The sequence below is a fragment of the Salminus brasiliensis genome, chromosome 25, assembly GCF_030463535.1.
Source record: "Salminus brasiliensis chromosome 25, fSalBra1.hap2, whole genome shotgun sequence".
NCBI classification, from domain to species: domain Eukaryota; kingdom Metazoa; phylum Chordata; class Actinopteri; order Characiformes; family Bryconidae; genus Salminus; species Salminus brasiliensis.
In genome coordinates, this window is record NC_132902.1 from 3,403,507 (window position 1) to 3,420,795 (window position 17,289).

Genomic DNA, 17,289 nt, shown 5'->3' on the forward strand with positions numbered 1-17,289 from the left:
ATTAGACACAAAAGCTCGGTATCGTACTGCAAAAGAGAGACCAGGTTAAAAGACCAGAAAATCACTGATGGACATTTTACCTCAACATTCTCACATGACTAACACATGGCCCAGACAGTGATCTGCTTTAAAGGACTAGTTTGCATAAAATCAAGTGAACATGATTGATCAACAACCTCATTTGTGCTTCTTTCCTTTAGAAATGAGATGCTAGGCTAATGCTGCTAACAAACATAGGATTTAGATTGAGTTGAGCTGTGGAGAAGTGGAACTGTGTTCACTGGAATGAGGTTTGGGGCTCTAGCCAATACTTTTGGGATGAGTTGGGGCATTGGAAATGAGGTGGGGTCCCAGATTACATGCTCAAGCAGAAGGTTCATATATGGATGCCTCACAAGGTCCCACCAGGGTCAGTGCTTAAACATGGGCCCCCATCTGGATTGTGCACTAGGCCTAGACAGGGCCTCTGTGAGATCAGAGTGGGCTGCATGTTGGCTGGGGTGGTGATCAGTGCTATTGCGAGAGCTCACCCGTGTCTCCTGGGTTGAAGATGGGTTTGTCGGTCTGGATGAAGATGTAGCCAGAGAGGAAAGACACTTTAAGAATCTGCTCGTTTCGATGGTAGAGCCCGAACTGGGTGACCAGTTGTACATATTTCTCCACCTTCTCTTCAGGGTGAAGGAGGCTCGGATCAACCTGATGAAAAGATCGAAAAGACATCAAGCAGTATGTTAATATAAAAGACACAGCTAATAGTTCTCTGCAGCCTCATTGGTCTGTTTTTGAACTCAGTAGGCCTATCAGTGAGCCTCCTGGGCAAGATCTACTGCCTGATTGACTGATTGACAAGATCTACTGCCTGATTTTTGAACTCTGTAGGCCTATCAGTGAGCTCCATGGACGAGATCTACAGCCTGATTGGTCTATTTTTGTTCTCAGTAGTCCTATCTAGAGCCTGATTGGTCTCCTTGTGTTCAGTAGGCCTATCAGTGAGGTCTGTGGACAAGATCTACAGCCTGATTGGTCTATTTCTTAACTCGGTAGGCCTATCAGCGAGCTCAGTGGATGGGATCTACAGCCTGGTTGGTCTATTTTCTAACTCGGTAGGCCTATCAGTGAGCCTTATGGGCAAGATCTACTGCCTGATTGGTCTATTTGTGGACTCACTAGGTCTACCAGTGAGCTCCGTGGACGAGATCTACAGCCTAATTGGTCTCTCTTTGTTCTCAGTAGTCCTATCTATGGCCCGATTGGTCTCCTTGTGCTCAGTAGGCCTATCAGTGAGGTCTGTGGATGAGATCTACAGTCTGATTGGTCCATTTTCATGACATGACATCTGGTGATGATGATAAAAAATCACCACACTATAAAATAGCTATTACACAAACAGCAACAGCTATCAGTTCAGCGTGTGAACCACCACACACACACACACACATACACACAGTAACCTCACCTCCATGCTTTTGAGGCTACCGTAGCTATTCAGTGCATGGAGCATGACAGATCCCTGCCACAGTACTACAGATTTGTCCGGGTAATCGTACAGCATGAACGAGACAGTGAGAGCGTGAGGCAAATTGAGCGCCTCCACCAGGATGTTCTCTTTACTTCCCACCCTCAGAACTGCAGGAGCCACCACACTGAACCTGCAACAGGAGAGCACCCAGCAGTCATTTGCCACATCTTCTTAACAGCACGCAGACATGCTATTATCTTTGGTCTTGGATTGTAGTTGATTTCACCATAAACCACCATTTTATGTTATTTTACTTCATTTAATGTTCAACTGTACTATAATCCTAAAGCCTCCACACTCCACACAAACAACAGTGGCCGCTAACATAAATACAAAGCTAATGGTGCTAATGTTAGCTAACTAACCTGCTAACTTTACCTCAGGAAATGTCACTTTAGCAGTTTTTTAGTGATAATTATGAAAATAACAAGCAAATTCGCATCATAGTTTACATTCTGGTCACTTATTAGAAGCTTTACTCTCGTCTGGACGAGTAAAGGACTTGCTAAAAGCTAGCACTAGCTAGATAACTTTAGCTTGCCAAAGACTGAGGAGAACTAGCTAGCTAGCTAGTTATTTCCAAACACAGCTCTGGCTGAAATAAACTAAACGTGAACATGGATGTATTCACCTTACATAATCATGTGTGAGGCATCTAGTTTTACGTTAAGCTAGAGAAAATATGAATGTGTAAGAATTAACAACTAATTAAAATGGCTACCAATCATCACGGTCAAGTGAAACCCTCAAAAAATCTCCAAAGTTGCAGCTATCAATGGAAGTCAGTGTAAAAAGATTTTATTGCAGGTCATTTTGTACTACAGGCCTAAAGCCTCCGCCGTGGCTAATTAGCTAGCCAGCTATCTTGCTTATTAGCTAACATGACTGACCTGAAATGATAAAACGGACACACTCGGGCAAAATAATATGTACAGTCAAAGAATGTACATATTTCCCTGATATTTTTGTACAAAACAACAAAAATACATGGTCTGTGGCCACTAGCCTAAATACAAAGCTAATGCTGCTAGTATTAGCTATCTAACTTGCAAACTTTACCTCAGGAAATGTCACATTTTTAAGTGCTAATTAAGAAATGAATAAGCAAATACGCATCATAGTTTACATTCTGGTCACTTATTAGCAGCTTTACTCTCGTCTGGACGAGTAAAGGACTTGCTAAAAGCTAGCACTAGCTAGATAGCTTTAGCTGAAATGTTGCCAAAAACTGGGGAGAACTAGCTAGCTAGCTATCTTGCTTTACGTGACTGACCTGAAATGATAAAATGTTCACACAGACTCGGGCAAAATAACATGTACAGTCAGAAAATGTACATATTTTGTACAAAACAACTAAAACAAACATAGTCTGTGGCCGCTAGCATAAATACAAAGCTAATGGTGCTAGTGTTAGCTATCTAACTTGCAAACTTTACCTCAGGAAATGTCACTTTAGCAATTTTGTAGTGAAAATTGTGAAAATAACAAGCGACTACGCATCGTAGTTTAATACGTTTCTGGTCACTTATTAGCAACTTTACACTCGTCTAGAGAGTAAAGTGAAGCACTTGCTAAATGCTAGCTAGATAGCTTTAGCTGAAATGTCACCAACTAATTAAAATAGCTACCAATTATGACTCTCAATGGAGGTCAGTGTAATAAGATCGTATTCCAGGTCATTTTGGAACATTTTTATTGGTGCGTTCATCATTAAATGTAAAACCATTCGAAGAAACATTGCCAGATTTGGATGATTAAAAAATCTATTATTTTTAAGTATTTAAATGATTATTATTAAGTATTTATAGACATGGAAACACAGTAGCACTGATGCACAGCACCATTAGCTACTTTGTACTAATAGAGGGTATGCATTGAAGTGACATTCCAGTTGTCCAGTCGGACACAAGCGATTATCTGCTCGAGTTAAAGGCAGCTGGACTCCACAGCGATCCATCCTATTTCCCAAAGAACCAACAGTCCATGGACATGGATGTGTAGCCAGGAACGTCCAGCTAACTAAGGCTCAAATCTGGAACTGGATTCCAGTCGTTTCTTTGAATCGCAGCCATTCCCACTAAACGCTAATGCTGCCACTCAGTGGGCGTGGCCACAGTGACTCACGTCATACGCTCTATAGCACCCCCTTGAGGAGAAACTTCTACCATCTAAACTTAACAGGGAGTAAAAATACCTTGTTCGTTTCATTTTTACCTCAAAAACAAATACATATTTTACTAAATCTCAGTATAATGACGACTACGACTGACTTGCTTTCCGAAATAGACCATTTGTGTTATATTATAATATTAAATATAATTATGTAGTAAATATATTATCATATTTTATACTCATTATTGCTGTAACTATGACTTTATCAGAATTCAGCTTCATTCATACTCATTATGGAGTTTTTTTGGGGGGGGGGGTTAAATTGGTGGCTTTATACACAATAAACCTGCATTTACTGCATTATTTTTATATTATTCATTATTATTATATTAACTATTTTTTATTATGTTTTACATTTTTCTTAATACAAAAACTATATACATATATTATTGGATGAAGATTTATTTATATTATTAGCAGCATTACATAAATTACAATATGTTAATTACATTGCGTCAATTACATTACATTGTGCAAGTGTGTATGTGTCGATCGACTGGAACTGTGTTCTCACTTTGGCAAGAAGTCAAAGTCCGGCTCCACTCTGCAAACACAAATAACACACTTATTAGCACATAACTGTAATAACTGTAGCAACACATCACATAATAACAGACATCATAAAGCAGCAGGCCATCATTAATATCAAAGCATGCATGATTCAGGTTCTGTGAAACTTTTAATATGCATTAATATTTTATTAATTTGCAATAATATTTTTTATAGAAAAATAAAAAAATGAGGGTTATACAAATTGCTGATACAATAATAAAGAGTTTTAGGAGAATTAACTTCTTAGCGTTACTTACTGTCGTATGTCGGTTCTGTATTAAAAATAAAAGGAATTTTGAAAAAAAAATGTTCAAAGAAAATACATAAAATACATAAATAGATATATTTTCTATTTGCTATTCATGTTAACTGGTACCACTTCCTGAGAAACCCTTTGTTTACTTACATAAGACGAAAAGGCCTGGAGAGGACGAAAAAACATGTTATTTTGGAGACATTAAGCACAATTCTAACAACTCCTACACTTGAAATTACAACCTAGCACCAATAATCACATTCTTACCCCGGATTCCACCAACGCCTGCAATCAAATTACACATTAGAACAAGCCTGAGGTCTGGAGAACGGGAATTCAGAGCAGTTCATTAAATTTACACAAATTTACTAAGATGCTAAGACGTTAAAATGGACATTTCATGCACTCTTGACGCTAAACACTGCAAGATCAGGCTTTGTACTGTCCGAGAAGCCGCCCCTGAAGGCCCACTCACCTGTCCTGAGACGTAAACTGGGCATTTAAGTCGTGACAGATGGACATTATCCATAAGATTAGCGTTAAAGCAAGCATCCTTGCTACACACAGTATGCTAACATGTCATCAAACAGAAAAGTGAGGCGAGCCTGTGTTTGGAGACGGCTTATGCAATATTCAGGCAACTGTAGATCATTGGCTGCTTTGAAGACCACACTGATGGAAAGCCTGGATTGGCTAGCTCAGTGCTAGTTAAGCATTTGTAGGACCAAACAACCTGAAAGTCTTCTTGGCAGGATATTTGTGGGTGGTGAAACTAGCGTGGGTCATGCCTAACAGTGGTGGTTTAAAGATGGCGGAGATGTTGCCTTCTTACAGCTGTTGGGTTTTTGTTGTTTTTGCTGGGTTTACTGGTTTAGTTGGCAAGCTGAAGCTGGTCAACCAGCTAGACGATGTGCAACCAAATTATTACCAAAAGGTGGGCCAGTGTAACCAGTTGACCTAAGGTTGTTGTTCTGGGTGAAGGTTTGGAGAAGAAGTTTATGAGCTATTTTGGTTAGCAGACACACATTTCATGATGTTTGGTGCTGATTCACCACTTTGCTGATGGTTGACCAGTATACCAGTGTACAAAATAATATATATGCTGGTTTGTAGTAGTATGGTGCTGGTTGACCAGTATACCAATGTATAAAACACAACATATGCTGGTTCCTGCTGGTCTGGCAATGCTTGACCAGTATACCAGTGATCGAAACAGAGCGTATGATGGTTTATGGTGGAATAGTGCTGGAGTGGTGCTGGTTGACCAGAATACCAGTCCTCAAAACACAACGTATGCTGGATTCTGCTCAGCAAGAGTTCAACATCCAGTGTGTACTGTCTGTAGGCTAGACATCAATCATAAGCCAGATGCTAGGCGAAATAGGAGGTCGTTCCAGGATGCAGGTCAAAGGCCAGCCCTTTCCCGTAAACTAACACCATAAACAAACATACTCCTGATCTCACTGCACACGGCCCTCACATACATTTACCACACTGCAAGCTTATTTAACCCATTTAAAGACATGCTAATAAGGCCTCGAGACGATCCCGCTCTTCCAGAACTTGTTAGCTAGCTAGCTCCATTACCCTCATGGTGTGGCTCCTGCAATTACAGCAAAAAAATTATATTAAAAAAAACAAAACAAAAAAAAAGCTTTAAACATTTTTAGGGCCCTTGGCCCTCAGTCCCAGGCCCTTGGAATCGTCCTAACCTCTGGCTGAAAGCCTGTAGTCTTTGTTGGGACTTTTATTATGCTTTTTTTCTGCACTAAAACTGATCTCACGGCTCAAACTAAGTCCTCAAAACATGACATTGGATCAACTGGTAGTGCTCCAATCAAGGGGGCGCTGTAGTGTGTTCAAACACGTTTTGCCTATGATCTCATAATTTTTATATAGACCTATGCAGCTTCGCTTACTACTAGACTTCTTGCTAATTTGCATAATATGCTAAATCTACTTTTGTGCAAAATATGCTTAAAAACAAACAAACAAACTTTTTAGGTACATTCGGGACTAGACTGTCAGTAGGGGGCGCTATAAACGGCACATTACTACATGTTTCTCAGCAGCCGTACATGGGTACTATGGGCCACATGTGAATGCCTCCCAATAGGAAGGTGCTGGGTTCGAGTCCCACCTGATTTGACTTCACTTATCGGAGTGGAGAACGATATGAATTTTGTGAGCCTTGTAAGACGCTAAAGTTCAATAAGTGCATGGACCTCGTAAATCCCACTTTACAGGGCGTTACTGCTTGCGGCTACATTTTTATTTATTATTATTTCCTATGTGGTTATCAGGTTAAATACGAGCCGAATTATAGGAGCTCCTGCCTAATACACTGCTGGCAATCCACTTGCTACCTAAACAGCTCACTGATGGTGGTTTCTGTGGAAGGTCGTGAGGTGGAGCTGCCGTGGATCCGACCTGTTGTTCCAGCGCCTCCCACAGGTAATTGGCGCACACTGACCTGGTCACAGCTCCTCGGGTCAGACGACCTTCTACCATCGTTCCGAAGTCCAGTTCGGCTGGGTATTCTGACCCAACTGTAGCTGTGTGACACTGTGTGCTACTGTAACCGTCATTCAACAACATTTATTTCTGTGACTCGGTGACAGTCCAAGTCCAGTGTTTGTTAGCAACATTAGCCTAGCCTCACAGATGAGATACCAAGCACGTCTTGGCTGACAGACTGCATCTGGGGTCAGCGATCCATCATGTCCAGCTGATTTCCTGCCGAACTACTTCTTTGATATAAATGCGCCAACAGAGTGCTAATCATATAGCGACAAAAGCTAAGCTGTTTCCGTTTGCAGGAGACGGAAGCCGCAGATGCTTAGAGAAGACTTTAGTTGTTTTATTTATTACGGAAAGGGGAAACGAGCTTGAACACACATTTTGAGCTTCAACAGTGAGCAGTCTCTGAAATACATGCATTATAATTATTATAAAAATAAGGCCGACATACTGGCCAGCGTACTTCCCAACGACGCTTGAAGTGCACTATCCATTCTCATGCTGACCTGTTCAATAATTAGCGTCCAGTTTCGACTACGTTCTGCTCCAAAGCTCAAACAAAGCTTCAGAACGTCCTCCTCACTGTCCGGGGTCCGAGTCGGAGTCACTGTAGTCCGCTACCAGCGAAATCCCAGAGCACGGTTTGGTGGTACTGTCCACGGCCGGGGCCTGTATGCTGTCTGTACGAGTGTCCTGCCTCTCCTCTGAGGAGCTGCCGTGTTTCTCTGTGCTGTCAGCTCTGTCTGCCGTAAGCGAGACCGTGTCTGTGTCTGGGTCCGTGGTTGGGCTCGATACAGGCTGCGGATGCGAATCGCTGAAGCTGGAGGTGGAAGACGGGGTCTGGCCGGGGCTGCTGGACGCTGTGCTGCTGCCGCTGCCATCTGACTTCCTGCGCACCAGGCTTAGCGGGCTGGCTGGGGGGTAGCTCAGCGCTTTGGCAGCAGCGGCGTCTCGGCCCTGCTGGCCAAGCTTCTGCAGAAGATTTCCCACAGCGCCCCCCGATGGCGCGGAGGACGAGCCGAACCAGGAGCGAGACGAGATCTGCTGCCTCTTGGACTGTTGTCGGTCTTCGTATGCTGAGAGCGTAAGAGAAAGAGAAAGGTGGAAAGAGTGAGCAGACATGCTGGTTTTCTTACCTGTCACATAAAAAAAAGATCCCCTCTGACATCACCTTACAGAAGGACCATTTAGGACCCGATATGTTAACTAGCCGATGCAGCCAGCATGCTACTCGTTAGCCAGCCGATGTAGCTGACATGCTGCTAGTTAGCCAGTCAAGCTGATCCCCTTCGTTTGTATTAGCTAGCATGCTACTGGTTAGCCAGCCGAGTTGCCCCCCCCTTCACAGTGCGTTTTATCTAGTGGTAGTTTTATTACTTTATTGAAATAAAGTTAAATAGTGACGCTTTATCCAGATATAACCTTCAGTAATGATCAGTAAATATCTTTCCATAAATTTTAATCTGTCATAGAAGTATGACAGCCGCGTGAAGATGGGCAATTAATCACATGCATGATTTTTAACTGAAACGCTCTGTTTTACCAGCGGGAGAACCGGCGCTCGCCTTTCTGTTTTTAAACCAGCACTAAAAAGCCTATTCAGAACCGAGTGGAGGCTAACGCTAATGCTAACACACACACACACACGCTATATAAACCCACACACACAGCACATTCACCCACTATAAACCAGTTATTACACACCAGTAGACCAACAAACACAGATATCAGTCCAGAGTGTGTACCACTACACACACAGGAAGTGATTAGACTGCAGTGTTTAGAGAAGCTGGGAGCTGATTGGTCAGGGGGGAGAGTCAGACTGGATTGTAAGATATTAAACACTATAAAACATCACTTTAAGAAAAATCTCTACTAAACTAAATCAGTCTGATTATAGAAACTGATACTGAAAATAAAGGGATTTTACTCAACCCATTAATCAACGGATCCGACTGACTCAGATTCAATAGGGGTGAAAAATAAGTGGATCGGGACTTCCCTAATAAACAGACATGTGTAATAGCTAAGGGGTGGTGTGTGCTACTCACAGTCAGGGCTCTGGAAGGTGAGAAGAGAGGCAAGCTTTTTGTCCTCGTCTTTCTCGGGTAATAGAGGGATGGACAGGCCCAACCTCTTTCTCACAGCATTGTCCTTCTCCTCTTCTTCGGATATTGTTTTCTTTTCTTCCTGTATTCGAAGGCAGGGCACAGAGGACAAAAACACATATGAGGAACATCAGAGCAACATCCAGCAGAACCAAAACCTGGAAGCTGGAAACCATCTTCGAGGCCATCACAGTTGGTCTCGTTGCCTCGCTACATATTTTTACACCCCCCAACATTGCCATTTTTCATGAGTCCTTCTTAAAAGGATGTCTCTGATGTGAGATAACAGGGTGGTAAACGGGCTTGTTAGACGTTAGAAGGGCTTGCACCGGTCAATCTAGTCCACGGCCAAATAAGCTCATTCCCCCCTACGTGCATTTAAAAGAGCCACAGGGTGGGGGCGCTGTGGGAGCTCGCTGACTGGCACATCACACTTTTCCACGCTGTATAATTCAGCCGTACAGCAGCATAGCTCAGTCTATTCACCCATAAGTAGCAGGTGACCCATAAGTCCACGTGTTTTGAAAAGAGGTCAAATGTGCTTAAAACAGACAGCCAATGGAAACAGAAGTCGTTTACATAATCAGTCTTAGGAATTAAAATGGGCTGTATGGGCTATTGAACAATGTAGCTTAATGGCCGTATGACGAATGCTCATTCAAAGGTCATGAGGATACCATCTTGTCCGATTAGTCGGCCTTGCCCGTTTTCAGAGTGGACCTCACGGCTGTGGGCTGCCCTCGGTGCAAGCTGACTCACCCTGAACCTCCTGCGGAGGGAGCTGTTGAGCTGAAAGTCATCCTTCCATCCAGCCTGGTGCTCCTGGAGATCAGAGAGGGAGGGTATCGCCGCACGCAGCTTCTCCTTGTCTTTCCCGCCGTGATCCAGCTTGTACATCGCATCCGTCTCCAGCTTCTCCTTCTCACTGTGCTCTGGAGTCAGGAAGACAGAAGACAATGGCAGGAGTGCAATGCAAACCTTACACTATGGCTGTGTTCCTCCGTGTCGGTCAGCGTGCCTGTGTCGTACCCGTGGTGAGAATCTGTTCATTCTCGGCCATGTTCCACCTCTCCTCTTTCCTGCTTGCTCCACTCACGATGACATAGTCACAGGTGGCTGGATCGGTCTGCATCTCTATGTAGTTCACACACAGGTGGCACTTCATTCTGAACCTAGGGTCACATAATGACACACACATGTGAATGTGAGCCACATTCAGGAGATCACACATATAATCTGCTGGTAAGTAATTGCCTGGGGTTGGCCTCACCTGTATATGGGAGTAGTGTAGTAATTCCCCACCTTCTTCTTCTCTGCATTATATCGGACCCCTAAAAAGACAAAAGCACAGTCCAAATGAAGAAACATAAATATGGTAGAAGTGCTAGAGGTGCTATTCTTGGATCATCAGCGGATCATCATCCACGTTGAAAACCCGGAGGCTTACCCATGCCTATGTGATTCTTACAGCCGTCACACCAGATGTTATAGGGCATCTCAAACCTGGAGACAAGAGGGAGAGAGAGATACAGAGCTGGGTCTCAGTGGGATCTATGATGATAATTATTAGCCTACATGGTTAGTGTTAGCACTTGGCACCTTCATCTATTAGTACTACAGGGCGCAAGTACTGGGATACCTGCTAATTCAGAGGCTAACTGTCTCTACTGTCCAGAGAAGGATGCTATCTACTAAATTTTGGAGGTGCATTGCTGTGAGAATTTGACTGAGCGTTAGTGAGGTCAGGAAGTTGGATGATGATCAACATCTCACCTCATCATCCCCAACTCATCCCAAACGATTCTATTCATTCCAGAGAACACAGTTCTTCAACTTCTCCACAGCTCAATGCTGCTGGGAGGCTTCATAGCCTCTAGCTCACGCCTGGCGTTAGGCATGGTAATAACAGATTCATGTCTACCTGCTCCAGGGAGTCACATCAGTGTCAGCAATGGGCGCAACTTAGGAGTAGATAAACGCATTCATTACACGGTATGTCCACAAACTTTTGGACATATTGTGTATCTTGTTTGGTAAGTATCAAAATGGCAGGTGTGAAAGATGCCTGGGACCAAGAACCAAAATTTGGTCCAACCAAAAGTGGAGGTCTTGGTCCGTATCAAACCGAATCACGATTCGGTTTGTTTGCAGCGCGAAAACGTTTCTTTTAGGATGGTTCGGATTTCGGACCAATGACAGAGAGGTAGGCCATCGTGACCAACTAAACAAAAGTAGTAAAAATGAGCGGCGGGTGAACAACAGGGGCGACTATATTGGTCAGTGCTGATGTAACTGTTGCATGACAAGCTCGTTCATTTGTAGAACTGAAACTCTTCTCACGTTCTGAGCTTTAAGCTGGTGCTGGTAATGCAGCAATATCAGTAGTTTAGTGGAACCGAATCAACCCGTTCTTTCATTTTCCTGGGAAAGGCAACCCGCCGAACTGTCAACACATCTGCGGAAGACGCACGCCCGGTTACAAGCCAATCAGTGCAAGTATAGGGAGCTGCAGGCCACATAGGTGATGACGAGGAGTTCTTTAGTGCTTTCGCTAAACTCTAACCAAAACGTCAGCAATGGTTCTGACCTTGCAGGTATGTTAAACGAACGCCTTGATTAGAAAACGATTTCAGCCTTGAGATGCTCAAAGACACCAAACTTAAACCATCAAGATCATCTGCGTGCCTTACCTGATGATGAGGATGCCCTGCGAGAGTTTCCTGGCTCTCTCCCGGAGAGGGTGAGTGTTCCAGTAACCGTTGATGGAGCCATGCTGTAGAGTGAGACAGTCAGACCCCAAATTACAGAGCACATCCAGGCTGATCTTGCCTCTTTTAAAAAGTCACATGCTGCATGAAACTGAAGAACTGGGGTCCTCCTCACCTTAGCGGGGTCAAAGTCCGGGGGGTAGTATTTGTTGACTCCTTTTCTCTCTCCCTAAAGACGGCACAGTCATGTAGAAAACAGTTAGTTAGGGTGATATTATGCACTGTAGGAGACTGCTACTGCCAGAAGAGCATAAAAATAATTTCATTAATTAATTAAATCGCAAACCATGATGCCAGGTAAGGTTCAGCCTGCCCTCTGGAAGCTGCCAGGTAACACACACACACACCTGTGCAACAGTGATGGAAACAAACAAGGAAAAATATCAACATGCAGGTGAGGTCTTCAACTAACTTAACAGCTTTCAGAGGCATTAGGGTTCTTCAGACGTCTGGACTGGGCACGTTTCTACAGAATGGAGCATCCGCCAGCTTAATATCGAGTGGGTGCCCCCTATCGCCTCCACAACAGACATGAGCATTCGAAGCATGGTCTCCACAAGACCTCTGAAGGTGTCCGGTGGTATCTGACACCAAGACTTAACGTTAGCAGCAGATCCTTAAGTTAAAGTGCTGTAGGTTGTAAGGTGAGGTCTCCAAGGATCACATCAATGAGCCTCAGTTGTCTTACGAAGCCACTGATCTAAGCGACACAAGTATTGGGACACCTGCTCATTTGTTGCTTCTTCTTGGAGTAACTGCCTCTACTGTCCAGGGAAGACGACTTTCTTCTAGATCTTGGAGGATTTTGAGGGTTTGATTGTATTCAGATGATCACCACCTCCACCACCACCATCCATCATTCCAGAGAACACAGCTCTTCCACTGCTCCACAGCTCAAAGCTGGGGGGCTTTATACCCTCTACTAGCCCACGCCTGGCTTTAGGAAGCATGGTGCCAACAGGTTCATGCTGATCTGCTCCAGAGAGTCCTATTCTATTGGCAGTGCTTGTCTAGCTGCGTGTGTGCGTGCGTTTGCACATCTGTGTCAGCAATAGGTGCAGCTGAATGCTTTATTCATTCAGAGGGGTGTCCACAACTATTTGGACATACAGCTAGTGTATTTATTTAGGAGATGTAGCTATAAATGTCTAAAGTGCACTAGCTCGCTAGCAGCTAAGCTAACAACACAGCACTCCAGGTTCTGGTCCAGAAGCGATGACAGTGTCAGATGTCAGTACGTGTCGCCCAGCACAGCGCTGTAAAACCAGAGAATAATGATACTTAAAGCTCGAAAAACTCACCAAAACTCACCAAAACCCACCAAAACACACCAAAACACAAGAGTTTAGCGCTACTAGCCTCGACCGCCAGCTGAGTGCGGTGTATTTCGTCGACGCTGTTGATGGACGGGTGTGCGAACAGCGCCCTCAGGGGCCTGGAGGTTGTACTTCCTCGACTTGACAGCCACGCCAAGCCCATCCTGCGCGTCATTTTTATTTTTTATTTATTTATGTACTTTTATGATCAGGTCTGCGAATAAAGACATGATTACAATCGTAGTAGTTTACTAGTTTATAAATATTTACAATTTACATATTTTGGTTACATAATTTTGGCTACAGTATGAAGGCAGATTAAATTAAATTAATATTTAGAGAAGTATAGCATTCTCTTAGTTTAATAAATGATTCCCTTAATTTATTATTATTTACTTAATACATATTTGTTTCAATTTATTGCACTCTTGTCCCTGAACAATGAGTTTTTAATAAATGGTTCCCCCAGTTTAACAAACTGCTCTCAATTTATAAATCATTCCCTAAGTTTAATAAATCATTCCCTCAATTTAATAAATAATTTCCTAAATTTAACAATTAATTTTTCTATTTAATAAAGCATTTTTTATATCTTAGCTAGAAACTGCTCTTTAATTTTAATAAACCATTCCCTCAATTTAATAAATCATTCTCAATTTAACAATCCTTTTCTCGATTTAATAAATAATTCCCATAATTTAACAACCTATTCCTCAATTTAACACATCGTTCCCTCAATTTAATAATCCATTCCTTGATTTAATAAATTACCTCAATTTTAGCTAGAAACTGTTCTCTAAATTTAATAAATCATTCCCTCATTTTAACAATCTGTTCTTCAATTTAATAAATTGCTCCCTCAATTTATCAGTTTTATCAATTTCATAAATCGTTCCTTGAATTTAACAATCCTTTCCTCAATTTAATAAACCATTTCCGTTTCGTTTATTATATTGTTCTCCTTAATGTAATAAATCATTCCTTCAACTTAATACGTTTTGTCCCTCAGTAAAACAGTTTGTTTCTTCTATTTAATAAATCATTCTCTAAATTTTAGCTAGAAACTGCTCTCTAAATTTAACAAATAATTCCCTTAATTTAATAAATCATTTCTTTAATTTTAGCTAGAAACTGCTCTCTAGATTTAATAAATCATTTCCTCAATGTAATAAATAATTCCCTCAATTTTAGCTAAAAACTGCTCTCTAGATTTAATAAATCATTCCCTCAATTTGTGCTAGAAACTGTTCTCTAAATTTAATAAATAATTCCTTTAATTTTAGCTAGAAACTGTTCTCTAAATTTAATAAATCCTTCCCTCATTTTAACAATCTGCTCCTCAATTTAATAAATTGCTCCCTCAATTTATCAGTTTTATCAATTTCATAAATCGTTCCTTGAATTTAACAATCATTTCCTCCATGTATTAAATCGTTCTCCTTAATGTAATAAATCATTCCTTCAACTTAATACAGTTTTGTCCCTCAGTAGAACAATTCCTGTTCCTTCTATTTAATAAATCGTTCCCTCAATTTAATAAATGTAATAAACTGCTCTCTATTTAATAATCTCCTGATTTAACACATTCATCCTCAATTTAGCAACCCATTCCTGCAAGTTAATAAATCATTCCTCAGTTAAATAAATAATCGTCTGAATTCAGCTATCTAACTTTAATAAATCATCCCTTTAGTGTAGCGCTTCTTCCCTGGACTGAATAAGTTGTTCTCGCACTGTAACAGTAATGGTTCCCTCAGTGCAATAATTCGTTCCCTCAGTCTCTACCTTCCTCTGTCAGGACGCTTTCGGGCTCTGTGTAGACTGTATGATAATCAGTGTAAAACTGTATGAGAGTCTTTTAGTGATTAAACTGAGTAAATTGTAAATATTAATAATTTAGATTTAGATTTTGCTCGTTTTAAATCTCATCACCAAATTTTGAAAAGTAACGGCCACAAAATGGCGGCTTTTACCTCAGAGCTGAGGGTTAGCTTAGCCACCGAACCGGTTCATGGTATTTAGCCATAGCTAAACGACATGGGGAGTTTAAACCGTGTGCACAGCTACTCTTTATTTAGCTAAATGAATCCAGCAGACTTCAAAATCAACATTAAAATAATAATTTAATTTACATTAACATTGTAACGGTTGTTTTGGGCGTTTGTGCTAGCTAGCGTTAGCTGTGCTAGTTGCGTTTTAGCCGCTAACCTCACTCGCACCTTGTTACTGTAGAAAACTTTACCTCAGAGTTACTGAAGAAGAAAAACTACATTTTTAGAAGAAGAAAACTTTAATATTTTTTAGTTTTTAAGAAAACTAATTTTTTAGTTTTAGTCTTTTTTTTCCCTCCAGTTTCCAGCTTCCTCCAGCACAAAGTAGCTAGCTAGGTGAACCGGCTATGCTAGCTAGCTAAACTACCTCAAGGTGTGAATGTGTGAGTAAAGACACTAGATGTCCAAATGTTTGTGGACACCCTTTCTAACAAATTTACCTACAGTCCCTGTAGAGAAGTACTACCAATAGAATAGGACTCTGTGGAGCAGATGAACGACATGATGAACCTCCATCATGGCACCATGCTGCCTAATGCCAGGCGTGGGCTAGTAGAAGGGGTCTAAAGCCCCCCCAGCATTGAGAAGCTGTGAAGCAGTTGGGGATGAGACCTTCCTAGCGCTCTTGCCGCTGAATTCAATCAAATCCTCACAGCAGTGCTTGAAAATCTAGTCATTTTGAGAAGTTTAAATAAGCTCCAGCGTATCACACAATATGATGTGGTGGTACTAGATTTTGGAGGAGCATTGCTGTGAGGGTTTGATTGCTCCCAGGCTCAACCATCTGCTCCACAGCCCAATGCTGGGAGGCCTGATGGTACTTCTCCACAGGGACTAGAGAAGCTGTGTGTTTGCAGTGGGTGCAACTTAAAGCAGCTGAATACATTCATTAGAATTAGGTGTCCACAAACATTTGACATTTAGTTGAACAGTAGAACAGTAGAACAGCCCAGTATTGTAGGGTTCGTGAGGAGTCTTCAATCTCGAGGAGATGTTTAGGAAGTCAGGAAACACTGGCATGGCCTAGGTGGATCCTACAGCTGTCTGAGAAGCAAATATGTAGGCCAGCAGGACGGTATGGAGTTGCTCATGTCAGGATGTTGTATTCACTTCATGTATCTAACCGCTACATTGTCTCCTTCCATCAGAGCTGATGTGGCAGTCCTGGCAGTCCTGGGATCAGGGGGGAAACCCACTAAGACAAAGGATCGCCGCTTGGCACGAAGGTAGAGCGAAAAACACCCTCGTATTATTTGCAGCCTGGAACATATTCCCTCTGGGTAGCTGTGCCATGTCCACCAAATTGAGATATTTTCCTTCTGCCCATCACTTTCTGATGGAACGTCTCTGGAATTCATCTGCTGAGTGTGTGTCCAGGTGCTCGGACTGGAAGTCTGGATTCCAGAGGCTTATTTTTTCCATCTTTTGATTAATGGCCAAACCTTGTGGGCAAATGCTGAGATGAAATACAGGTCAAGGAACCCAGGATGATGCCCCGCTAGCTGCAAAATCCACTTATATACACTTATATACACATTGAATTAGGAGGCTTATGGGAGGACATCTGCATATGAAAAACAGCTCAAGGGAATAATAGGGTAAACTGGCAACAGACCCCCTCCCCAATGTGTCGAGCAACAAACCAGACGAAAGCAGTTACATAATAGCGGGAAATTAGCTTAGCAACCGCATTACATTACTAGTGACAATGACGATCATTGCTGCATTATTGCTGAACAGATCTAAATAATAAAGTAGTTTATAAATATCAATCTAAAATGTAGTTTGAAAGATTTTGCTTTAACGAATACATTTTGCTTTTGAACATCTCACGAACGTTTGGACGAACTTTACACAGGCCAGTGTTCATGTTGGCCTCCTGAACGTCCAGCAAGCTCAAGGTCTTGCTAAGGTAAACCTAAAGCCGGCCAAAATCCAGCAAGAGACGAACAAGTGTCAAACTGATCGGTTTGCATATTAATAGAGTCATGCACAACATTTATTTATATAATTATATAATTATTTTG

General features: G+C 42.1%; 1 protein-coding gene across 4 annotated transcripts; it reads right to left on the reverse strand.

Annotated features, from left to right (window-relative positions):
• Window positions 1-7,338: 7,338 nt before the first annotated feature.
• Window positions 7,339-13,289, reverse strand: yju2b (YJU2 splicing factor homolog B). 4 transcript variants are annotated; one of them, XM_072671319.1, is made up of 10 exons: window positions 13,207-13,289; window positions 12,182-12,242; window positions 12,011-12,064; window positions 11,818-11,900; window positions 10,575-10,630; window positions 10,398-10,458; window positions 10,157-10,299; window positions 9,887-10,059; window positions 9,071-9,209; window positions 7,339-8,095 (listed from the first exon to the last, which is right to left on the reverse strand). In XM_072671319.1, the coding sequence occupies exons 2-10, from the start codon at window positions 12,182-12,184 to the stop codon at window positions 7,599-7,601; spliced, it is 1,209 nt and encodes a 402-aa protein (XP_072527420.1). In that variant the 5' UTR covers window positions 12,185-12,242; window positions 13,207-13,289; the 3' UTR covers window positions 7,339-7,598. The 4 variants fall into 4 exon arrangements, with proteins under 4 accessions (XP_072527420.1, XP_072527419.1, XP_072527421.1 ...); XM_072671318.1 differs by having other exon boundaries at window positions 13,197-13,286; XM_072671320.1 differs by having other exon boundaries at window positions 13,217-13,285.
• Between the last annotated feature and the right edge of the window lie 4,000 nt (window positions 13,290-17,289).